This window comes from Gobio gobio (genome assembly GCF_949357685.1).
Source record: "Gobio gobio genome assembly, chromosome: 22".
Lineage (NCBI taxonomy): Eukaryota > Metazoa > Chordata > Actinopteri > Cypriniformes > Gobionidae > Gobio > Gobio gobio.
Genome location: NC_137118.1, coordinates 47,063,393 through 47,090,892, shown reverse-complemented (window position 1 = coordinate 47,090,892; position 27,500 = coordinate 47,063,393). Strand labels below are relative to the sequence as shown.

The 27,500-nt window shown below is 39.6% G+C and overlaps 1 protein-coding gene across 1 annotated transcript in view; it reads left to right on the top strand.

The window, feature by feature from the left end:
* unc5cb (unc-5 netrin receptor Cb) overlaps positions 1–27,500 on the top strand; it is a 337,306-nt gene that overhangs the window by 219,378 nt on the left and 90,428 nt on the right. The window contains exon 5 of the mRNA XM_079803827.1: positions 22,800–22,980. Coding sequence (XP_079659953.1) covers positions 22,800–22,980 — 181 coding nt within the window. The remainder of the gene's footprint in view (positions 1–22,799; positions 22,981–27,500) is intronic.

Here is a 27,500-nt window from a genome sequence, read left to right as displayed (position 1 = left end):
AATTATTTCATGTGTGTGTTTAATCCAATATTCCTATTATATTTAATCGTTATTTAATATATCGTCCAGCTTTAGTTCATATTAAAAACTGGACCCACTTTAATAATTATAATAACTTTTTTTATATAATTTAACTTTTTTTACTTTATTTACTTATTTATTTATTTATTTATTTATTTATATAAATATAAATTAATAATAAATAAACAATAATTTAACTTTTTTATTTTATATATATATATATATAATCATTATTTATTTTATGTGTATGTTTAATCCAATATTCATAGTATATTTATTAGTTATTTAATAAATCGTCCAGCTTTAGTTTATAGTAAAAAATGGACCCACTTTAATAATACACTTTTTTTATTTGTATAATTTAACTTTATTTTATAAAGCGCCTTTAAAAGCAGCTTCTCAAAGCGCTGTACACAAAATAAGCAATACATATCTCAAATAATAGAACTAAACATTAACAAACAAATGCTAGTTTAAAAAATATGTCTTTAAAAATGTCAGCGGTCTGAGTTTCCCTAAGTGTGTTTGAGGAATGTGGAGGAGTGTGACGAGAGTAATCTGGGCTGTAGGGATTTAACACTTCAGATAAATAATGTGGAGCCAAGCCATGCAGTGCTTTGTGTCCGCAGCATCATTTTAAAACCAACTTTTAGCTTTTCTGCTAAAGAGACATTTAACATAGGACACAATCTTGCTATATTTCTGAGGTGAAAAAAGGACGTTTTAACAGTAGTCTGAACAAAAGAATCATATGAAAGATAGCATCAAAAATAACTCCAAGGTTCCTCGCTTTACTTGAGTCTCTAAAACAGCCGTCAATAGTCAAAGACTCGCTTTGGGAACCAGTGAGCATAACTTCAGTTTTACCACTGTTCAGACTAGGGATGTGATGGTGAGGAAATCGACTTATGACAACACGGATGAAACCGGTATCACCGGCGGGGGATTTTCAAATCGCTAATTCTAAACCGAAAGTAAAATGCACACGGACGCTCGGGCGTTCATAACGGAGCAGAGCAAAGCGACTGTTTTCAATCAATTCCTATGAAAGTTAAAGGGATAGTTCACTCAAAAATGAAAATTCTGTCATCATTTACTCACCATCAAGTAGTTTCTTTGTTTTGATGAACACAAAAGAAGATATTTAGAAGAATGTTTGTAACCAAGCAGATAGAGCAACCATTGACTACCGTAGTATTTTTTCCCTACTATGGTAGTCAATGGTTGCTTGATTATAAAGATTCTTCTAAATATCTTCTTTTGTGTTCATCAAAACAAAGAAACTCATACAGGTTTGAAACAACTTGAGGGTGAGTAAATGATGACAGAATTTTCATTTTTGGGTGAACTATCCCTTTAAGCTTCCATAGGCATGAACGGAAAATGTGCCAGATAGAGCTGGGCGATTTTTCGATTAATCATTTTTTTTTTAAATGTGGTCGAATTGTCAAAATCAATTGCCACGAATCGATTTTTTCCATATTTATTTCCACAAAATTGAACGGAAGAATAACGTAAATCGAATTACTAGTCTTCTCCACTAGATGTCACACGATGTTATAAAGGAGCGAGAGCTCATTCAGAGCTTAAATGGCGGCTTCTGGTGCGTTGTCGACATTTGTAACGTTAATGCTGAGGTGAAATGCTGTAGTAATGCTACAAATCTGCGGGACCATTTGAGGAGACATCACCCAGACGTTGCAACACCCCCACAGTCGAGCACACAACCGCTAAAACTATATCACACACATGCGAATGCTCGCCTTGCATTATGATCATTGTATTAAACTTGAGCATTCACTTACGCACGTACGTTAGCCATTATAGACATATTCAAATCAACTGAGTCAATAGACAGCACAGGACCAATCATTCAAACCTAATAGCTTTTATTATAAACAGATTTCCTCAAATAAAAGTTAGTCCACAAAAGTCAGCACGTTAAAGTCCCTGTAAAGTCAAAACTAAACATGTGTTCTGAGTTCCTCACACCACAGATAAATGTGTTATTAACCACCCAGCCAAATTTGAATCATAAAAAAATCCGGGAAGTACATAAAATAGCTTATCAAAAACCTGAAAAAATGAGCAGCATTCTCTGCTCTCAAACGCTGGGGGTGTGTCCGCTGTCGGCGCCGAAACCACGCCCACTCGCGGGAAAGCGGCAGTAGCACACAAGACAACACTCACTGATCACGAGCGTCTATGATCACGACGCACCAGATGTCGGCGGGACGGGAGGATGAAGGCCTGGGCGGGGGATAGTCGGTTCTGCAGCGGATTATCAGTGAATCCCAGTTGTCTCCGGTGAAAGTTTGTAAAACGAACCGGTGTAAAGTCACTGCAGAGGTAGGTGTCGGTGATGATCCTCAGCTCTCCATCAAGGTTGCTGTTCACAAAATTAATCCACCTCTTCATCGTTTTTGTTTTGTAAGCTGTTATGCAAGTTGTTGACTATAGTAACTAACAGTACTAACAGTAACTCGCGATCGAACTGATGCGAATGTGCTCTAGTTATGATCGTGTTAGGGGAGGAGCCAGGCTCGGTGGCTTCAGTGCGTCATCGAGCCACCGTTTTAGCCCCGCCCAGAAAATCCTGAACACAGCAACGGTGAAAAACTGTTTAACGGTCTAACTTCTGAATTCAGTACTTCATAGTTCACAGTCTTTGTAATGTGTTTCAGCAATACATTTCTAACATTTATAATGTGTTTAGAAACAAATCTCAGAATTGCCTTTACAGGGACTTTAAGGTATTGTTAAAGCTACACTGTGTAACTTTTTTAGTCTATTCTTAGCTAAAAACACTTAGTTCTTTGAAAAATATATGTGCTCATTAATGTATATTTACTTCTTTCAAGTAATAAAGTATTCTCGTAAGTTTATAATATGCCATTGAAAATACATAAGGTAATGGGATCTAACGGTGGTCGCCATGTTGCCCCTCCATCTTGAAAGTACATTAGCCAAAGAGGGACATACCCGTAAATTCAAGCTTCGCCTTTTGCGTTTCACTCGATGGCACTGTACAAAATTCTCTGCCTCGCGCATGTGCGCGTCAACTTGTTCAGACTTGTCTGGTGCATGTGCAGAGAGTTTTCATCTCAGCTGCGTCCAGTAACAGAGTTATACGGAGTTTTCCTGGCTTGTTTATTCCTCAAAAGTCTGTTTTTCCTTGTGTGGTATTTCTGTGCGTTCATAACTCCGTAAGTAATAATAGTTATTGTCATTGTAACGTTAGATGTGTTTCAGAGTGTGTCATCGCGTAATTCAGTTGATGTCATCTCAGAAGTATTTTTGTGTCAACATACAAAAGCGTAATGCTCACCTATTTGAATAATCATTCAGTTATTTTGTTATCAACAATGTTTATTCGTTTTTAGAAAATATTTGCTTGTAATGTATGTTGACGGAAATATGTATCAGGTCTGATCGGCATTTTAACAATTGTTATACAGAGCGCACTGCAGTGCTAACGTTAAAGCGGCGCACACACTTTTGTAACCGGACACCGCTTGTTAGCAGCGGCAGCTCCGCTCCTTTTAATGCAGCTGCATTTAGCGCCTATATATGGTACAATAAGCTCTGGTTTACGGTTACATTATACAAATGTAACTTATAAGTATACTTATACAGTTCTGAACTGTGTATGTATATTTACCATCCTTATTTGTTCTCTCACAGAAACCACATTTATGTACATATCCACGCAAACCTGTTTATGCCTTGCAATTGGATGACTGAATAAACATTACTATCATCAAAGTTCACTCTGGATTAGCTGCAGTTCTTTCTAGCCGAATAATTAGGCCAGTTGAGTTCCAACCATCCCACTGCGCACAGAATATCCCACAGGCACCGTGTTGAATGTGGACGAGGTCGAACTGGAAGCCATATTAATCTTGGACTAAATCGGCCACCGTAGGAGTTGAAACGAAATCGGAATTGAGAAGAACAGAAACTAAAATTCACTGGATGGTCATATACCTTTTAACCGCTAGATGGGGGAAAATATCACACAGTGTAGCTTTAATAATAATAATTTGTTACATTTCTATAGCGCTTTTCTGGGTACTCAAAGCGCTTTACATGGAAGGGGGGAATCTCCTCATCTTGTTGTTCGTTACCACGGCAACTACTTTTGTATATTAAGAGTTTAATATACAGGTTTGTGGCTCTTAATTTCTTTTGAAATACTCACTTGTAAACATATGTTCACTGTTCTTTTTTATAAATAGTATTTGTATTAAATCTATATTCATTGAGTTGAATCAAAATCGAATCGATTTGAGAGCTTGCGAATCGAATTGGAACATCTGAATGACTGAGCGGCCATGCTCATTTTACTTTCGGTTTAGAACTCACTTAAATTGACGCTTTTACATTTCACTTTGAAACCAAATCTTCCGCGATCATCTGGTCTGTCAGCTCTTCGCTCTCCTGATGAATGAAATCTGACTCTCTCTCGTCTCTCGTTCAGTTCACACTCTATAGACCCTTGTATAGAGGGTTTCTCAGAGCGGAAGTCGTCATAGTTGGGTTAACTATTATAGTTGTGAATGAAAAAACGCCACAATAGTGATTTTACAACTTTCGAAAAGAGGGAAAAATAGAGTGAGATTGATAACGGCAGTGAAAAGAGAGAAAAATTTTCATTTTTACCATCACTCCCATAGACGCTGTATTAGAAACACCCTCACAGCAGCGCTAACTTGTTTTGTTTTTTTGTAATTTGAGGCAAAAGTAATAAAATACAAAGTATTAGTGTTATAAATGTTCATATATTTAATAAAAAAAAATGAAAATACAAAAAAACTTTGCAGGATTTATGATATTATTGACTGTTAAAATGTGTCATCACAGTCTGTGAATAGGATGCATTGCGCAGACAAGTTCAGTTTTTAACTGTGGTGTCTGTTCTCTAGCTGAATTAGATTATTTTATTATTATAAAAATCCAAAATGACAGAGAGGGCGGTACCGCGGTGGGCAAGAGATGTAACCGATGTTTCGCCTGAACACCGACTATCATAGCAAGCCTAGTTCAAACTCAAGAAATGATTACCCATACAGAAATACAGCTAGAGGAAAACCAACATCAGGGTGTTCTTTTGAGTGAATATAAATCTGTGTATCATCAGCATAATAACGTGATAATGGAGGCCAAGAGATCGCAACAAGGCATGACAGATAAATATGAAAAAATAAAGGGCCCAAGACTGAGCCCTGGGGAACACCACTGAAAACATTATATATATGTGGTGTGTGTGACTCTGGACCACAAAACCAGTCATAAAGGTCTATTTTTTTAATTGAGATGTATAGATCATCTTCATCTGAATAAATAATCTTAATTAATGTGTGGTTTGTTAGGATCGGACAATATTTGGCAAATCTGGAATCTGAGGGTGCAAAAAAATCTGAATATTGAGAAAATCTCCTTTAAAGTTGTCCAAATGAAATCCTTAGCAATGCATATTACTACTAATAATACATTTATATATTTACGGTAGGAATATCTTCATGGAACATGATCTTAATATCCTAATGATTTTGGCATAAAAGTAAAATGTATAATTTTGACCCATAATGTGTTGTTGTTATTGCCACAGAGATACCGTGAGACGTTTGACTGCTGTTGAGCGCCAATAAAATTTCCAGTGTGTTTAATGTTTCTTTAATATATGGTCCAGCTCTAGTATAAAATCCGGACCCGCTGTAAGGACATCATTATTCGTTTCTCCCCGTGAACATTTCTTTTTCCCTCCTTCACCAAAGGCTCTTGCACACAAGCGGGTGACAGTCTTTTTCATGACCCTCTTTTCCTTGGCAAGCCCATAAAATGGACTTAAATCTGTTTTGTGAAAGAGCTCTGTGTTTTCATTTCTTCTTTTCTTTTCTCTGGACTCTCAAAAGCACTTGTCAGTGCGCTCAGATAAAGACGGGGTTCAGAGGTGACCGTACGCCCGAGAGCTGCTGAGCCCGTCGCCATGGCAGCGGCGTTTTCATTCAGGCAGTCGCTGGGCAAGCCGGGGTCCTGCAGAGTCACGCAGCGCCACATGGCGAAGGCCCACGGTGCTTTGAGAAAGGACTCGTCCAGGGAGATGCGAGAGGATTTGAAACTATCTTCAGTGGATATGAAAACCGGCCCCGCTGGGGTCCTCGTCTATTGTGCTGGCTTTTAAAGAGCCGCTTCAGCCAGAAATGAAAATACAGCCGTCAGTTACTCACCAGCGATCTGCTCCAAACCCTGTGGAACGGGAAATGAGATGTTCAGCAGAATGTTCACGCTGCTCTTTTCAGTTTCTTTATTAAAAGGGTCTGAGAAACACTGAGAACTGATCATTGAAAGGTTCATCTGAGGAACCAAAAATGGCTCTTTTATGGCAGCGCTGGAACCTTGTGTAATGAAAATGATTATATGATACATACACTGATCAGGTATAACATTATGACCGGTGAATAACACTGATGATCTCTGTTAGTGGGTGGGATATATTAGGCAGCAAGTGAACATTTTGTCCTCAGAGTTGATGTGTTAGAAGCAGGAAAAATGGGCAAGCGTAAGGATTTGAGCGAGTTTGACAAGGGCCAGATTGTGACGGCTAGAGGACTGGGTCAGAACATCTCCAAAACTGCAGCTCTTGTGGGGTGTTCCCGGTCTGCAGTGGTCAGACTCTATCAAAAGTGCTCAGAGGAAGGACCAGTGGAGAACCGGCCACAGGGTCATGAAGGACCAGTGGAGAACCGGCCACAGGGTCATGAAGGACCAGTGGAGAACCGGCCACAGGGTCATGGAGGACCAGTGGAGAACCGGCCACAGGGTCATGAAGGACCAGTGGAGAACCGGCCACAGGGTCATGAAGGACCAGTGGAGAACCGGCCACAGGGTCATGAAGGACCAGTGGAGAACCGGCCACAGGGTCATGAAGGACCAGTGGAGAACCAGCCACAGGGTCATGGAGGACCAGTGGAGAACCGGCCACAGGGTCATGAAGGACCAGTGGAGAACCGGCCACAGGGTCATGAAGGACCAGTGGAGAACCGGCCACAGGCTCATGAAGGACCAGTGGAGAACCGGCCACAGGGTCATGAAGGACCAGTGGAGAACCAGCCACAGGGTCATGGAGGACCAGTGGAGAACCGGCCACAGGGTCATGAAGGACCAGTGGAGAACCGGCCACAGGGTCTTGAAGGACCAGTGGAGAACCGGCCACAGGGTCATGAAGGACCAGTGGAGAACCGGCCACAGGGTCATGAAGGACCAGTGGAGAACCGGCCACAGGGTCATGGAGGACCAGTGGAGAACCGGCCACAGGGTCATGGAGGACCAGTGGAGAACCGGCCACAGGGTCATGAAGGACCAGTGGAGAACCGGCCACAGGGTCATGAAGGACCAGTGGAGAACCAGCCACAGGGTCATGGAGGACCAGTGGAGAACCGGCCACAGGGTCATGGAGGACCAGTGGAGAACCGGCCACAGGGTCATGAAGGACCAGTGGAGAACCGGCCACAGGGTCATGGAGGACCAGTGGAGAACCGGCCACAGGGTCATGGAGGACCAGTGGAGAACCGGCCACAGGGTCATGAAGGACCAGTGGAGAACCGGCCACAGGGTCATGTAGGACCAGTGGAGAACCGGCCACAGGGTCATGGAGGACCAGTGGAGAACCGGCCACAGGGTCATGTAGGACCAGTGTAGAACCGGCCACAGGGTCATGAAGGACCAGTGGAGAACCGGCCACAGGGTCATGTAGGACCAGTGGAGAACCGGCCACAGGGTCATGGAGGACCAGTGGAGAACCGGCCACAGGGTCATGGAGGACCAGTGGAGAACCGGCCACAGGGTCATGTAGGACCAGTGGAGAACCGGCCACAGGGTCATGAAGGACCAGTGGAGAACCGGCCACAGGGTCATGTAGGACCAGTGGAGAACCAGCCACAGGGTCATGAAGGACCAGTGGAGAACTGGCCACAGGGTCATGGAGGACCAGTGGAGAACCAGCCACAGGGTCATGGAGGACCAGTGGAGAACCGGCCACAGGGTCATGGAGGACCAGTGGAGAACCGGCCACAGGGTCATGGAGGACCAGTGGAGAACCGGCCACAGGGTCATGGAGGACCAGTGGAGAACCAGCCACAGGGTCATGAAGGACCAGTGGAGAACCGGCCACAGGGTCATGGAGAACCAGTGGAGAACCGGCCACAGGGTCATGGAGGACCAGTGGAGAACCGGCCACAGGGTCATGGAGGACCAGTGGAGAACCGGCCACAGGGTCATGGAGGACCAGTGGAGAACCGGCCACAGGGTCATGAAGGACCAGTGGAGAACCGGCCACAGGGTCATGAAGGACCAGTGGAGAACCGGCCACAGGGTCATGAAGGACCAGTGGAGAACCGGCCACAGGGTCATGGAGGACCAGTGGAGAACCGGCCACAGGGTCATGAAGGACCAGTGGAGAACCGGCCACAGGGTCATGAAGGACCAGTGGAGAACCGGCCACAGGGTCATGGAGGACCAGTGGAGAACCGGCCACAGGGTCATGAAGGACCAGTGGAGAACCGGCCACGTGGGTTAGGGTTAGGTTTTAAACCTTTGAACAGGATGAAGATGTCCAAATGTTTCTTATTTTCATTTAGCCCTGCCCTTCAGAAGCAACACTTGCATGTTTCCTGGAAGTACAATTTACCTTGATCTTCAAATTCAATAAGTTTTCACCCCCGGCTCTTAATGCGTCGTGTTTCCTTCTGGAGCATCAGTGAATGTTTGAACCTTTTTTAGTAGTTGTGTTTGAGTCCCTCAATCGTCCTCAGTGTGAAAAGATGGATCTCAAAATCATACAGTCATTTCCGGAGAGGGTCAAATGTGCAAAAGATGCTGGAAAACTGAAGAATGTGCAGGAGCTGGAGGAAGAACTGAAGAACATTGGTCAGTTTAGCAGCTCAGGACAAACAAGAGACTCAAGAACAACCATCACACAACACACACACAGCCGTGGATCATCAGGGAACGACACACACACACACACACACATTCACACACAGCCGTGGATCATCAGGGAACTACACACTCACAGTCACACACACATACACACACACACACACACAAACACACACACACACACACAGCCGTGGATCATCAGGGAACGACACACACACACACACACACACACACACACACACACACACACACACACTCACACTCACACACACACAGCCGTGGATCATCAGGGAACTACACACACTCACACACACACACACACACACACACACACACACACACACACACACACACACACATACACACACAGCCGTGGATCATCAGTGAACTGCACACACACACACACTCACACTCTCACACACACACACACACACACACACACACACACACACACACACTCACACACACAGCCGTGGATCATCCAGGGAACGACACACACACTCACTTTTGATCTGGGTCATTTTAATAAATCTAACAAGTCTTGTGGACTATATGTAAAATTTTTTAATGTAAAATATCTTATTCAGGACAGCACTAAATAAAAAATAACGCATTTTTTATGATCCCTCTTATTAAGTTAAAATGATTCCCATTTTCCCAGATTCTGCGAGCGGTTCACACACTTGTTCTTGCCACTGTATGTGTAGAGAGAGAGAGATTTATTCCATTATTCACTTGTTTTGTTCTTTGAGAGAAAGAAACTGTGTTGGCCAAAAGCATCTGAAGAATCTGAGTATTGAATGTTATGATTTGTTGATTTGACCAGGAGTTTGACATGAGTAAGTCTGTGGTGTGGGCGAGTCTGAACACGCTGTGGATGTTGGCGGCGTTTGATTTAATTTAAGCGTCTCCAGAGAAACCGAAGGGAACGCAGAGACAGAGATGCATGTGGTCCGTGACCTTTGACATCGGGCATAAATAAACCCATCACTCAGAGAGAGCATAAGAGAAAGCAGAGGAGAGGCATTGCTCAGATAACGTGATGAGAAAGCTTTGAGCTCATGTTGAGATGACAGCAGAGTTTGAGACGTTAATTGAGATGTTAAAGGCGTCATCGTTCCTGTGGGAAGGTAAATATTTTCCAGACGTTTGTCTGTGACTCTTTAGCGCCCGCGATCTAATTAGCCCCACTTTTGGGGTTTGCTATAGTGCACATCTGAAGGGAAAATGAGTGCATTCATTATAAACGATATGCAAAATTAATGAACACTCGACACACAAACCCTGTGAAGACGGCGGAACATTTCCATACGTTTATAAGCGGCTCACAGCGAGTCCACGGGATTTAGATCAGATCGATCCCCACTAAAGTTCATCTGGATTGAGATATTAAAGGGTTAGTTCACCCAAAAATTAGTCATTAATTCCTCACCCTCATGTGGTTGGACACCCGTCAGACCTCCGTTCATCTTCAGACACAAATGAAGATATTTTAGTGTAAAGCTGATGCTGAGAAAGGCTTCAGATAGGCCTCCATTGGCATTCAGTACATTTACACTCACAAGACCCATAAAAGGCACTAAAAACGCCGTTACAAAGTCCATCTCACCACAGTGACTCTACAATAATTTTACGATGCGACGACAATAGTTTTTGTGCGAAAAAAAAATCAAAATAACAACTTTATTCAACCTCTTCTTGTCTTCCGTGTGTGTCTCCACGACGCATGCGCGAGAATATGAGCAGATCCGGCGTTCGGGAATCCATGAAATGCCACTTTAGCCTGATTTTGAGCACTACGCCGAGACCTAAAGCACGATCAGTGTAGAATTCAACAGCTGAGATACGTGCGTCTTCCTCTGCTTGTAAACAAATCTCTTCTGGGTCATGTGTCCGAACGCCGGATCTGCTCATATTCTCACGCATGCGTCGTGGAGACACACACGGAAGACAAGAACAAGTTGGATAAAGGTGTTATTTGGATTTTTTTTGCGCACAAAAACTATTGTCGTCGCATCGTAAGATTATTGTAGAGTCACTGTGGTGAGATGGACTTTGTAACGGCGTTTTTAGTGCCTTTTATGGGTCTTGTGAGTGTAAATGTACTGAATGCCAATGGAGGCCTATCTGAAGCCTTTCTCAGCATCAGATTTACACTAAAATATCTTCATTTGTGTCTGAAGATGAACGGAGGTCTGACGGGTGTCCAACCACATGAGGGTGAGGAATTAATGACACAATTTACATTTTTGGGTGAACTAACCCTTTAAGGGTGCTTTCACATCTCTAGTTCGGTTCATTTGGTCGGAATCAAGGGCAAACAATTATACAGTGTAGTATTTTTCAGCTTTTTGGGTTCCTTTTCACACCACACTGATTGCTTTGGTCCGAACCAGTTGAAACGAACCAAAATGCCGTCACATGACAACATCCACATCACTCATTGGCCATAGAGACAAACCGACACGCGTCATAATCTGAAGGCCACGCCCACACCGGGGGAAAACAATCCAACGCTCTCCATTGACTTTGCATTGCGTGAAGCGGCTCCTTGTCATTTCGGACTTATACAAAAAAAAACAGAACAATGTCTAAAAGCTGATATGTGACAAAGTGTACAGCAAACAAGCTAAACAACACAGAAATAAGTTTTTATAAGCTGTCGACCCAAAAAAACGAGAGTTTAAGGAGACAAAAGTGGATAAAGGCAGTAAAACGTGACGCTTCAGCTGAAGAATGGGGACATTTTGGGATCCTGACACTCAGTGTGTCTCAGTTTGTCTATGTGTGCAGTAAATATGTTGTCACTGTTAAGTCAAATATCCAAATGTCAGTTTTATATATTATATTTCCTGTCTCTGATGACGTTCTCCTCTAGTGTGTGCACTTCTCAGTACGTGTCTCAATGGCCTGTATCCACTTTTTTGTCCTTAAACGCTCGTTTTTTGGATCAATAGCTTATAAAAACGTCTGGGTTTTTGGTTGTGGGTTTTGTTTAGCTTGTTTGCTGTACACTTTGTCACATATCAGCTTTTAGACATTGTTCTGTTTTTTGTTATAAGTCTGAAATGACAAGGAGCCGCTTCACGCAATGCAAAGTCAATGGAGAGCGTTCGATTGTTTTCCCCCCCGGTGGGCGTGGCCTCCAGATTATGACGCGTGTCGCTCTGTCTCTATAGACTGTAAAAAAAATATGGACATAGTGTGCGTGAAGTCACCCGTAGGATTCTGATGAGCAGTTTTGAAGCGCAAAGTATGGACGAGATGGCCGTCGCCATCTTGGCAGCGCATCATCGCACGTCACTCTCGGATCTCGGCAAAAAGGCGGGACGTGGGCGGAGCTAAATGAGGCAGGTGTGAAAGCACCCTAAAGATCCAAATGAGAAACATCCAGTCTAGAATGAGGTCAGTGCTTCAGTCAGAGCCGGATTGAACCGGTTTAATGTCCTGGACTAGTTTCTGCATCCGTTGGACAAACACTACAGAGCTTTCTGGCAGATTCTCAGATATTAATATGTATTCATATTGATTCGGGACACATTTCCATATTTCTCCCTCTGCATATACGGTGTTTATGCCTCAGATTGATCGAATCTTTCATAACTTCTGTATTCTCCTTTGCTCTGTTGACTTGAGCGGATGAGATGTCGGGGTAATGATAACGGGATGTTTGCTGCGCTGATGCTGCACTTCTGAGAATCACAGAAACTGCTGCAGAAGCGTCTTCGCTTTCCCTCCGTTTGCACACAGCGGCTTCTGTCATTCGGCTCTCAGGACACATCAGAAAATGATTAGAATTGTTGTTTATGTTGCAGTTCCGTGTGTTTGGACATGAGCAGACTGTGGTCAGTTATATGAGAACAGAAGTGGAGTAAAATCAAATCAGGTCTTGAGTTCTACAGTGCAGCTTTACACCGTGATGATACACAGGAAAATTACAGAATCAGTGATGCAAACTTCATCAAATATGCTCTAAAAAGAGTCCAAATGTTTGCAGGCACATGTGGTCAGATTGAGCTGTGTTGAGCTGCTGATGCGTGTTTGCTCAGGGCAGGAAAACAAACCCAGGTGAGATCTAGAGAAGAGTCACCACAGCGTCCTCGACCTTCAGCGTTAATTAGGACATCTGTGCATGTGTGCGGGACTTTACCTGCCGCCGCTATTAATCACCTCGGCACACGTGTGTGTGTGTGTGTGTGTGTGTGTGTGTGTGTGTGTGTGTGTGTGTGTGTGTGTGTGTGCGTTTTCACCCACTCTGACTTTTGGAGCTCCACTGAAGGGTTCTTTAACATCGAGTCATGAACCCTTGAGTTCTATATAGAGCTCCACTGAAGGGTTCTTCAACATTGAGTCAGGAACCCTAGAGTTCTATATAGAGCTCCACTGAAGGGTTCTTTAAAATCGAGTAATGAACCCTAGAGTTCTATATAGAGCTCCACTGAAGGGTTCTTTAAAATCGAGTCATGAACCCTAGAGTTCTATATAGAGCTCCACTGAAGGGTTCTTCAACATTGAGTCAGGAACCCTAGAGTTCTATATAGAGCTCCACTGAAGGGTTCTTTAAAATCGAGTAATGAACCCTAGAGTTCTATATAGAGCTCCACTGAAGGGTTCTTTAAAATCGAGTCAAGAACCCTAGAGTTCTGTATAGAGCTCCACTGAAGGGTTCTTTAAAATCGAGTAATGAACCCTAGAGTTCTATATAGAGCTCCACTGAAGGGTTCTTTAAAATCGAGTCAAGAACCCTAGAGTTCTATATAGAGCTCCACTGAAGGGTTCTTTAAAATCGAGTCAAGAACCCTAGAGTTCTATATAGAGCTCCACTGAAGGGTTCTTTAAAATCGAGTCAAGAACCCTAGAGTTCTATATAGAGCTCCACTGAAGGGTTCTTTAAAATCGAGTCAAGAACCCTAGAGTTCTGTATAGAGCTCCACTGAAGGGTTCTTTAAAATCGAGTCATGAACCCTAGAGTTCTATATAGAGCTCCACTGAAGGGTTCTTTAAAATCGAGTCATGAACCCTAGAGTTCTATATAGAGCCGACTGAAGGGTTCTTTAAAATCGAGTCATGAACCCTAGAGTTCTATATAGAGCTCCACTGAAGGGTTCTTTACCATTGAGTCATGAACCCTAGAGTTCTATATAGAGCCGACTGAAGGGTTCTTTAAAATCGAGTCATGAACCCTAGAGTTCTATATAGAGCTCCGCTGAAGGGTTCTTTAAAATCGAGTCATGAACCCTAGAGTTCTATATAGAGCTCCACTGAAGGGTTCTTTAAAATCGAGTAATGAACCCTAGAGTTCTATATAGAGCCGACTGAAGGGTTCTTTAAAATCGAGTCATGAACCCTAGAGTTCTATATAGAGCTCCGCTGAAGGGTTCTTTAAAATCGAGTCATGAACCCTAGAGTTCTATATAGAGCCGACTGAAGGGTTCTTTAAAATCGAGTCAGGAACCCTAGAGTTCTATATAGAGCTCCACTGAAGGGTTCTTTAAAATCGAGTCAGGAACCCTAGAGTTCTATATAGAGCTCCACTGAAGGGTTCTTTAAAATCGAGTCATGAACCCTAGAGTTCTATATAGAGCTCCACTGAAGGGTTCTTTAACATTGAGACATGAACCCTAGAGTTCTATATAGAGCTCCACTGAAGGGTTCTTTAAAATCGAGTAATGAACCCTAGAGTTCTATATAGAGCTCCACTGAAGGGTTCTTTAAAATCGAGTCATGAACCCTAGAGTTCTATATAGAGCTCCACTGAAGGGTTCTTTAACATCGAGTCAGGAACCCTAGAGTTCTATATAGAGCTCCACTGAAGGGTTCTTTAACATCGAGTCAGGAACCCTAGAGTTCTATATAGAGCTCCGCTGAAGCTTTGTGTATTTTCTTAGCGTCCAGAATTCATTCAAAGACGAGTCGTTTGGTCTTTAGCACCCTGTCGGCTTTCCCACATGAAATATTAATAACTCTGCTGATTTCTGTGTGTGTTATTGTATTATTATTATTTTGCCAGGGAATAGATCTGAGCTGCTCACGACTCAAACAAGGTTGTTTTTTTGTGAAATTGTTCCCAATTAACGCAATAATGTCTTTGGCATGTGAATAATTCAGAAACACAGTGTGGGAGATTCACAGGCGCATTTGCATTTGTGCTTCTGAATCTGAGGGTTATGAAAGAGAAACAGCAGTGGGTTTTTTTGCACATTTCTCATCTCGAAGCGTAGCAGCTGCTGGTTTACAAACCATTGGTTTATATTTGTATTAAGCACACATTATGACTAGTTTTCGACCTGGTCTAGTCTGTATGAAGAGAATCAAGGGCTGGTCGATGGTAAACGGTCCTTCATCTGCCGAAGTCTTCCTCTTCTGATCAGACTGAAGATTATTTAAAAGCTGTTGTCATTTAAAGCAATTACTGCGCTCCATTAAATATTAATGCTGGTTTTTCCTTCATCCTCAAGCCGCGTTCGATCACATAGAGACATCTAACCAACACACACACACACACACACACACACACACAGACACACACACACACACACACACACACAGAGACACAGCTGCTTCAAATTAAATTGATGTCAGCTTCTCTTGATGGAGCCACAAACAATAATTGGCTCCTAATGCTTCTGCCTATTTGTATAATGACCACTTGTATTAATTTCCTCCATGAATATGAGCGCAGGAGTAGCTGCTAATCAGAGTCACCGGCTGGTGTCTGCTTTAGACGTCCTTCCTTAACCAAATGACAAGTGATGGTTTGAATGCAGTCGTCTGTTTACCGCTGGGCCTCCTCTCTCATCTAGATCTCACTTGCCTATTCATAAAACGATCTGTTCAAACCTGTAGAAGAAATTAATACTTTCATTCATAAAGGACGCATTACATTGATCAAAGGTCACTTTTATACACTCTAAAAAAAAGCAATTGGGTTGTTTTAACCCAGCATTTGGGTTGTTTTAAGCAAACATTTAACCCAACCGCTGGGTTAAAACGACCCAATTGCTGGGTTAGTCCATTTTCAACCCAACTTGGGTTGTTTTTAACCCAGCATTTTTTAGAGTGTAGTATTCATAAAATGATCTGTTCAAACCTGTAGAAGAAATTAATACTTTTATTCATAACAGACGCATTAAATTGATCAAAGGTCATGCTTATACACTCTAAAAAACGCTGGGTTAAAAACAACCAGAGTTGGGTTGAAAATGGACTAACCCAGGAATTGGGTTGTTTTAACCCAGCATTTGTTTTTTTTTAAGCAAACATTTAACCCAACCGCTGGGTTAAAACAACCTAATTGCTGGGTTAAAACAACCCAATTGCTGGGTTAGTCCATTTTCAACCCAACTTGGGTTGTTTTTAACCCAGCATTTTTTAGAGTGTGTCTTTTAAAGTTGTCCGAATGAAGTCCTTTGCAATGCATATTACTACTAATAATAAATTTTTTATATATTTACGGTAGGAATATCTTCATGGAACATAATCTTAATATCCTAATGATTTTTGGCGTAAAAGAAAAATGCATAATCTTGACCCACACTCTAAAAAATGCTGGGTTAAAAACAACCCAAGTTGGGTTGAAAATGGACTAACCCAGCAATTGGGTTGTTTTAACCCAGCATTTTTTAGAGTGTAGTATTCATAAAATGATCCGTTCAAACCTGTAGAAGAAATGAATACTTTTATTCATAACGGACGCATTAAATTGATTAAAGGTCATGCTTACACACTCTAAAAAATGCTGGGTTAAAAACAACCCAAGTTGGGTTGAAAATGGACTAACCCAGGAATTGGGTTGTTTTAACCCAGCATTTGTTTTTTTTAAGCAAACATTTAACCCAACCGCTGGGTCAAAACGACCCATTCACTGGGTTAAAACAACCTAATTGCTGGGTTAAAACAACCCAATTGCTGGGTTAGTCCATATTCAACCAAACTTGGGTTGTTTTTAACCCAGCATTTTTTAGAGTGTGGGTCAAAATTATGCATTTTTCTTTTACGCCAAAAATCATTAGGATATTAAGATTATGTTCCATGAAGATATTGTGTGACTCTGAAGACTGGAGGAATGATGATAAATCACACTTTACTGTATATTCACATAGAGAACAGCTGATCTACACTGGAGGAATATTACACTGTTTTACTGGAGTTATGATCACATAAATGCAGACTTTAAAACAAAATATTTTTAAATGATGAAAATCCTTTTCTTATTTCTTTCCGCTCATCTCTGTGTACCTTTACCAAGAGAGATAGAAACGCTTTCTGATGACTGACATGCAATTTCCTTCCGTTAATAAATGTGCCAATTATCGCTCGGGACGTCTCATCAGACAATAACGGCGTCTGTGTGGGAGAAATACAGTGAGCTGACTAAACCAAACCCCAAAGAGACACGTTTCTCCTGTGTGAGTGTGATAAATCCTGAGGTGTGTGTGTGTGTGTGTGTGTGTGTGCTTTTATAGATACGACACGTGTGTTGAGCTCCATATGGATACGCTGATCTTCAGCTCTATGTATAGCCCATAATTACACTTCAGCACAGACGCCCACACCAACTGCAGCTATTAGAGGAGCATTGAGCTCACAGCATCAGTCCTGCGTCGGCCATTACACCAGACAGACGAGACCTGGAAGACCATCACACTGACTCCAGACCAGCGCTAGAACACCACACAAGAGCTGCAGTTTTAGAGATGCTCTGACCCATTCTTTAGAAATGTTGGCCCATATTGATAGGAGAGCATCTGCAGTTGATGGAGATTTGTGGGATGCACATCCAGGGCACGAAGCTCCCGTTCCACCACATCCCAAAGATGCTCTATTGGGTTGAGATCTGGTGACTGTGGGGCCATTTTAGTCCAGTGAACTCATTGTCATGTTCAAGAAACCAGTTTGAAATGATTGGAGCTTTGTGACGGTGCATTATCCTGCTGGAAGTAGCCATCAGAGGATGGGGACATGGTGCTCATAAAGGGATGGACATGGGCAGAAACAATGCTCAGGTAGGCCATGGCATTTAAACCATGCCCAATTGGCACTAAGGGGCCTAAAGTGTGCCAAGAAAACATCCCCCACACCATTACACCACCACCACCAGCCTGCACAGTGGTAACAAGGCATGATGGATCCATGTTCTCATTCTGTTTACGCCAAATTCTGACTCTACCGTCTGAATGTCTCAACAGAAATCCAGACTCATCAGACCAGGCAACATTTTTCCAGTCTTCAACTGTCCAATTTTAGTGCAAATTGTCGCCTCTTTTTCCTATTTGTAGTGGAGATGAATGGGACCCGGTGGGGTCTTCTGCTGTTGTAGCCCATCCGCCTCAAGGTTGTGTGTGTTGTGGCTTCACAAATGCTTTGCTGCAGACCTCGGTTGTAACGAGTGGTTATTTCAGTCAAAGTGTCTCTTCTATCAGCTTGAATCAGTCGGCCCATGACCTCTGACCTCTAGCATCAACAAGGCATTTTCTCCCACAGGACTGCCGCATACTGGATGCTTTTCCCTTTTCACACCATTCTTTGTAAACCCTAGAAATGGTTGTGCGTGAAAATCCCAGTAACTGAGCAGATTGTGAAATACTCAGACCCGTCTGGCACCAACAACCATGCCACGCTCAAAATAGCTTAAATCCCCTTTCTTTCCCATTCCGACATTCAGTGTGGAGTTCAGGAGATTGTCTTGACCAGGACCACACCCCTAAATGCATTGAAGACACTGCCATGTGATTGGTTGATTAGATAATTGCATTAATGAGAAATTGAACCTTTAGGTGAGTATATGTATGTATGTGTGTGTGTGTGTGTGTGTGTGTGTGTGTGTGTGTGTGTGTGTGTGTGTGTGTGTGTGTGTGTGTGTGTGTGTGTGTGTGTGTGTGTGTGTGTGTTACCAAGGAGAAAAAAAACTGACACAATTTGATATAAAATATATATATAAATATAATCGTATGGACCGCCTCATCTCTTCTGTGCTGATTGTAAATCAATTGAAACATGGTCAAATGTCAAGTCACCTTTATTTCTATTAAGCAGCTTCACAGAAATACACAGGAAAATACCAGAATCGATGCAGACTTCATCGAATATGAGACTAATTGAGTTATAAGCAGCTCTAGAGAAGACAATAGTGTCATTATTCAGATTCAATTCAGTTCAGTAACTGTGTAAAGTTCATCACATTTGAGACAGATTCGATTCGGCTATAAAGCAGCTTCACAGAGGACAAGCGTGTCTCTTATTGATTACTAAAGGACATCATGTTAAAGCTGAAGCGTGTGTGTGTGTGTGTGTGTGTGTGTGTGTGTGTGTGTGTGTGTGTGTGTACTCCAGCTCTCGACCGCCCTGAGCGTTTTGGAGAGTTTCAGTGATTATCTGCACCTTTATTCTCTCTCATGTTTACACTGATCTGAAACGCTGCCTTCGGTTCACATGTGTGTGTTCTGCTTCACCCATGATGCCCAGCACTTTACACTGTAAGTGGATGGAGTGGAAAATCACTTTAGGTAACCCGATATCTGTCTGCTTCACTCTCTTGTTTCCTGGTAACCGTTCCATTGCTCTGCTCCTGATGTACTGCAGCCTTCACTGGTGAGGAATTACAGGCTTTATCAGTCATCAGACCCTTTACAACCAGCACTTCTTCTATTATTAATATTATTATTTGGAATTTAAATAATTCATTATTTTCCCCACATTAACAATACAATTATTATTATTATTATTATTATTATTATTATTATTATTATTATTATTATTATTATTATTATTATTATTATTATTATTATTATTTTGAGTGTAAATAATGCATTATTTTCCCCACATTAGCAATAACATTTTATTATTATTATTATTATTATTATTATTATTATTATTATTATTATTATTATTATTATTAGGAGTGTAAATATGCATTATTTTCCCCACATTAGCAATAACATTTTATAATTTTTATTTATTTATTATTATTTGGAATTTAAACAATGTATTATTTTTTTTCCCTCATTAGCAATACAATTATTATTATTATTATTATTATTATTATTATTATTATTATTATTATTATTATTATTATTATTATTTGGAGTGTAAATAATGCATTATTTTCCCCACATTAGCAATAACATTTTATTATTATTATTATTATTATTATTATTATTATTATTATTATTATTATTATTATTTGGAATGTAAATAATGCATTATTTTCCCCACATTAGCAATAACATTTTATTATTATTATTATTATTATTATTATTATTATTATTTGGAATGTAAATAATGCATTATTTTCCCCACATTAGCAATAACATTTTATTATATTTTTTTTATTATTATTATTTGGAATTTAAACAATGTATTATTTTTTCCCTCATTAGCAATACAATTATTATTACTATTATTATTATTATTATTAATATTGGAATTTAAATAATGCATTATTTTTTACCACATTAACGATACAATAATAATTATTATTAATATTATTATTTGTTTATTTGATTTAAATACGTTTTTGCCATTGTTTTGTTATTATTATTATTATTATTATTATTATTATTATTTGTTTATTATTATTATTGGAATTTAAATAATTGTATTGTTTTTTCCCTTACAAACAATACAATTATTATTAATATTTGGGATTTAAATAATGTATTATTTTTTCCCTCACAAAAAATACAATTATTATTAATATTATTATTATTTGGAATTTAAATAATGCATTATTTTTCCCACATTAACAATCAAATTATTATTAATATTTTTTTTTTATTATTTGATTTGAAGACTCTTTTGTTCTCATTGTTTTGTTGTTGTTGTTATCATTATTATTATTTAGAATTTAAATAATGCATCATTTTCCCCACATTAACAATACAATTATTATTATTATTATTATTAAATTAGTTTATTTGGTTAGAGGACAGTTTTGTTGTCATTGTTTTGTTATTTTGATTATTATTATTATTTGGAATTGAAATAATGCATAATTTTTTTCCTTCATTAACAGTAAAATTATTATTATTGTTAATAGTATTGTATTATTATTTACTATTTAAATAATGCATTATTATAAATAATTGTTTTGTTTTTTTGCAGTATAATACAACTTTGAGGGAATATGTGCTAATGTCATAATGCAAATAAGCTTCACTATTCTAATGCAAAACTTTTATATTGTTTTCTTTTTCTTGAATTTACCATATTTAATTTAAAAGCATTATTATTAATATTATTATTTGCAATTTAAATAATGCGTTTTCCCCCACATTAACAAAATATTTATTTGATATTTTATTATCATTATTATTATTACATTATTTACAATTGAAAGGATGCATAACTAATATAGACAATTTTTGTGCATCACAATCATATGAATCTGAGGGAATATGTGCTTAATTGTCATTCAATAAATGTCATAATGCAAATAAACATGATTATCTTCATGCAGAGCATTATTTTATATCGTTTTCTCTTGATTTTAGCGTGAAATATGATCATGAGATTGAATAGCCCAGTACAGTAAGTGTCTCTCACACATCTGCCACAAACACACACACACTGAGGCTTTGTTTGCCTGTTTGCTTTAGTAATTTGAGGGCCACATATAATCACCTTGGCAAGCCGAGCGCCCAGTGGATTTGTGGGTAATCCTCATTGATTTTTTTGTCTTCTCTGTCCCTCTCAGTGGCACCATTTTGCTGATTACATCCCAGGATTGTATGATAAAGCGACATCAACTCAATTGAATTCCATTCGCGCCGAGTCGCACAGCGGCCTTTCAGTTCTGGATCCGTCCAGTCGGGAATGGTGATATCTGAGGATTATTATATATCTGTGCATATGCCAGAGTGACCGCTCGGCCCTTAACCACTCACCCGCACAACGTCCAACTCATTAAATATTAACAAACAGTAATGGAAGACGATAAAGAGGAAAATTGCACATCATATGCAATACTTTGTTTTTATCAGCAGACGAGTCCTTTAATGAGAGCAGGAAGCCATCAAGTCGGATGGTATTTTTAGAGCCAGCATAAATCAAATTATGAGAAATAATTTATCATTCTCTGTCTTAATTTTCTGCAGAATTCTGCCTCGGCCCATCAGTGTGTCTTTGTGTTGTTGATGAGGATTTTAGCTCCACTGCAGTACTTTCTGCAAAGCGTCTCAGGTTTCTACACAATCATATTTTATTTGCTACGGTTTTAGAGTGGTTTGTAGTGCATTTCTATGTGGTTGCTAGGGTGTTTTAGCTGGTTGCTAGGGTGTTTTATTGTGAAAAGAGTCATGCGTCCTTTCATAAACCTCAAAATGACCTGCGATTGGCCAGTCGTCTTCCTTCCTCTGCTGATCTCAGGTCTGTCCAAGTGCTCTCCTGAGACCAGTGAAAGAAGCGTTTGATCATCTGCTGTTCCTCCTTGCCAAAACGGAGAGGAAGATCTGCGTGATTTACAGTCATATAGCTTTAAAACAGTCACTTTCTCTGCAGACGTGACCTCAGGTTCAATACCGAGGCCATTTGGAAACGGGAAACTCGTAATAAAAGGTCAAAGAGCCTGAAAGCACTTACAGAAACACAGTATTTACTTCACTTGGGTCTGCGGGACTTTGTGGAGTGGAAATAAAGAGAGAATGTGATCGATATTGACGTTTTATGGAGCCGTTTTCAAACACATCAACGCTTCTACCATGATACGAATTTATTGAAACGTAAGAGGGAAATAAGAGGAAACCTGCCTTTAAATCTGTCACCGTGATTTATGGATTGAGACGGGATTAACGTCTGTTCCTCCAGGCGCTCGTGTGTCTAAACCCTGTGTGTGTTTGTAGGTGGAGTGGCTGAAAAACGAGGAGATCATCGACCCCGCGGACGACAGAAACTTCTACATCACCATCGACCACAACCTGATCATCAAACAGGCCCGTCTGTCCGACACCGCCAACTACACCTGCGTGGCCAAAAACATTGTGGCCAAACGGCGGAGCACGACCGCCACCGTCATCGTCTACGGTACGACTGAACCAATGATCCTTTAAATCTCTGCTTTCAGTGTTTCATCCTTCTGTAACTGTGATAGTGTGGAGGCAAAGTCAGCGAAGGATTATTATCGTTAACTAAAACTACATTTGAAAAACATTGCGTAACAAAGACCTTAGTGGAAACGTTGCAATTTATTAAAGTTTCATTGGCGCAAATAGAGCAGTGTGCTGTTTATTCCTTTATTTCTTTCCAAGGTAAACAACCAGTGTTTCCTTTTTAAAAAGTAACTGTTACTTTTGGATTACTTTTATCGTCTACGGTACGACTGAACAAATTATCTTTTAAATCTCTGCTTTCAGGGTTTCATCCTTCTGTAACTGTGATAGTGTGAAGGCAAAGTCAGCGTAGGGTTATTATCGATAACTAAAACTGCATTTGAAAAACATTGTGTAACAAAGACCTTGGTGGAAACGTTGCAATATATTAAAGTTTCATTGGCGCAAATAGAGCAGTGTGCTATTTTTATCTTTATTTCTTTCCAAGGTAAACAACCAGTGTTTCCTTTAAAAGAAGTAACTGTTACTTTTGGATTACTTTTATCGTCTACGGTACGACGGAACTAATGATCCTTTAAATCTCTGCTTTCAGGGTTTCATCCTTCTGTAACTGTGATATTGTGGAGGCAAAGTCAGTGTAGGGTTATTATCGATAACTAAAACTACATTTGAAAAACATTGCGTAACAAAGACCTAAGTGGAAACGTTGCAATTTATTAAAGTTTCATTGCCGCAAATAGAGCAGTGTGCTGTTTATTCCTTTATTTCTTTCCAAGGTAAACAACCAGTGTTTCCTTTTTAAAAAGTAACTGTTACTTTTGGATTACTTTTATCGTCTACGGTACGACTGAACAAATTATCTTTTAAATCTCTGCTTTCAGGGTTTCATCCTTCTGTAACTGTGATTAGTGTGAAGGCAAAGTCAGCGAAGGATTATTATCGTTAACTAAAACTACATTTGAAAAACATTGCGTAACAAAGACCTAAGTGGAAACGTTGCAATTTATTAAAGTTTCATTGGCGCAAATAGAGCAGTGTGCTGTTTATTCCTTTATTTCTTTCCAAGGTAAACAACCAGTGTTTCCTTTTTAAAAAGTAACTGTTACTTTTGGATTACTTTTATCGTCTACGGTACGACTGAACAAATTATCTTTTAAATCTCTGCTTTCAGGGTTTCATCCTTCTGTAACTGTGATAGTGTGAAGGCAAAGTCAGCGTAGGGTTATTATCGATAACTAAAACTGCATTTGAAAAACATTGTGTAACAAAGACCTTGGTGGAAACGTTGCAATATATTAAAGTTTCATTGGCGCAAATAGAGCAGTGTGCTATTTTTATCTTTATTTCTTTCCAAGGTAAACAACCAGTGTTTCCTTTAAAAGAAGTAACTGTTACTTTTGGATTACTTTTATCGTCTACGGTACGACGGAACTAATGATCCTTTAAATCTCTGCTTTCAGGGTTTCATCCTTCTGTAACTGTGATAGTGTGGAGGCAAAGTCAGTGTAGGGTTATTATCGATAACTAAAACTACATTTGAAAAACATTGCGTAACAAAGACCTTGGTGGAAACGTTGCAATATATTAAAGTTTCATTGGCGCAAATAGAGCAGTGTGCTATTTTTATCTTTATTTCTTTCCAAGGTAAACAACCAGTGTTTCCTTTAAAAAAAGTAACTGTTACTTTTGGATTACTTTTATCGTCTATGGTACGACTGAACGAATGATCATTTAAATCTCTGCTTTCAGGGTTTCATCCTTCTGTAACTGTGATAGTGTGGAGGCAAAGTCAGCGAAGGGTTATTATCGTTAACTAAAACTATTATAATCATTTCTGTGATTCATTCTTATTGTGTAACAAAAACCTTGGTCGAAACGTTACAATATATTAAAGTTTCATTGGCGCAAATATAGCAGTGTGCCATTTTTTTTCTTCATTTCTTTGCAACGTAAACAACCAGTGTTTCCTTTTTTAAAAAGTAACTGTTACTTTTGGATTACTTTTATCGGTATGACTGAACGAATGATTCTTTAAATCTCTGCTTTCAGTGTTTCATCCTTCTGTAACTGTGATTAGTGTGAAGGCAAAGTCAGCGAAGGGTTATTATCGTTAACTAAAACTACATTTGAAAAACATTGCGTAACAAAGACCTTAGTGGAAACGTTGCAATATATTAAAGTTTCATTGGCGCAAATAGAACAGTGTGCTGTTTATTCCTTTATTTCTTTCCAAGGTAAACAACCAGTGTTTTCTTTTAAAAAAGTAACTGTTACTTTTGGATTACTTTTATTATCTACGGTACGACTGAACGAATTATCATTTAAATCTCTGCTTTCAGGGTTTCATCCTTCTGTAACTGTGATTAGTGTGAAGGCAAATTCAGCGTAGGGTTATTATCGTTAAAGGGTTAGTTCACCCAAAAATGAAAATTCTGTCATTAATTACTGACCCTCATGTGGTTGGACACCCGTCAGACCTCCGTTCATCTTCAGACACAAATGAAGATATTTTAGTGTAAATCTGATGCTCTGAAAGGCCTCCATTGGCTCAATGCACTTTACACTCTCAAGACCCTTAAAAGGCACTAAAGACGTCGTTACAAAGTCCATCTCACTACAGTGGTTCTACAATAACTTTATGGAGTGACGAGAATAGTTTTTGTACGCAAAAAAACCCTAAATAACGACTTATATAGTGATGACGATTTCAAAACACGGCATCATGAAGCTTCGAAGCGTTATGAATCAGTGAGTCGATTCAGCAGTTCAGAGCGTTATGAATCAGTGAGTCGATTCAGCAGTTTGAATCGCCAAATTTCAGCAGTTTGGCGGTTTGACACGCGATCCGAATCATGAATCAACTCACTGATTCATAACGCTCTGAACCGCTGAATCGACTCACTGATTCATAACGCTTCGAAGCTTCATGATGCCGTGTTTTGAAATCGTCATCACTATATAAGTCGTTATTTAGGGTTTTTTTGCGCACAAAAACTATCCATAAAACGTCACTCCATAAAGTTATTGTAGAGCTGCTGTAGTGAGATGGACTTTGTAACTTTAGTCTTTAGTGCCTTTTAAGGGTCTTGAGAGTGTGAAGTGCATTGAGCCAATGGAGGCCTTTCAGAGCATCAGATTTACACTAAAATATCTTCATTTGTGTCTGAAGATGAACGGAGGTCTGACGGGTGTCGAACGATATGAGGTTAAGTAATTAATGACAGAATTTTCATTTTTGGGTGAACTAACCCTTTAACTAAAACTATTATAATAATTTCTGTGATTCATTCTTATTGTGTAACAAAAACCTTGGTGGAAACGTTGTAATATATTAGAGTTTCATGGGAGCAAATAGAGCAGTGTGCCGTTTTTTTCTTATTTTCTTTGCAACGTAAACAACCAGTGTTTCCTTTTTAAAAAGTAACTGTTACTTTTGGATTACTTTTATCGGTATGACTGAATGAATGATCCTTTAAATCTCTGCTTTCAGGGTTTCATCCTTCTGTAACTTTGATGTGTGAACGCAAAGTCAGCGAAGGGTTATTATCGTTAACTAAAACTATTAAAAACATTTCTGTGATTCATTCTTATTGCGTAACAAAGACCTTGGTCGAAACGATGCAATATGTTTAAGTTTCATGCGAGAAAATAGAGCAGTGTGCCATTTTTTTCTTAATTTCTTTACAACATAAACAACCATTGTTTCCTTTTTAAAAAGTAACTGTTACTTTTGGATTACTTTTATTGGTATGACTGAACGAATGATCATTTGAATCTCTGCTTTCAGTGTTTCAACCTTCTGTAACTGTGATCATATGAAGGCAAAGTCAGGGTTATTATCGATAACTAAAACTATTAAAAACATTTCTGTGATTTGAAACAAAGCTGAAATAAAAATTAAATATGAATGTTAGTTGAAAAGTGTATTGCGTAACAAAGACCTTGGTCAAAAAGTTGCAAAATTAAAGTTTCATGGGAGCAAATAGAGCAGTGTGCCTTTAATTTCCTTGCAAGGTAAACAACCAGTGTTTTCTTTTTAAAAAAAAGTAACTGTTACTTTTAGAAAGTAATGATTACTTTTTCTCACCTGGGCTGAGCTTGCTTGTTTTTAATAACTACAAAAGTTATATTTTGGTCAAATGTAAAGTCCCTGTGTACATTTCTCTGTTCATTTATTTATTTTTAATTAGTTGTAGTAACTTAATGAAATTGTCTTTATAACTTTGGTAATTGAACAGTGGATTTCTAGCTCCCAGCATGCTTTGTATTGGACTGGCTAAGGAGAATAAATGTTGGAATTAAGTGTAATTTTATAGTTTTTTTCAGTGAAGGAAAAAGACCTGTTAGTGTTCATCTTGTTCTTTAAATGTATGTTATATTCACCATGTGCTATTCTAACTGAGAGAGATCCGATTCATTGGTTCCAGGGCCACCAGGGTTTGTGTTTATGCTACAAAGTTCCTCCCAGTACTTTATTGATTGAACACAATTTCA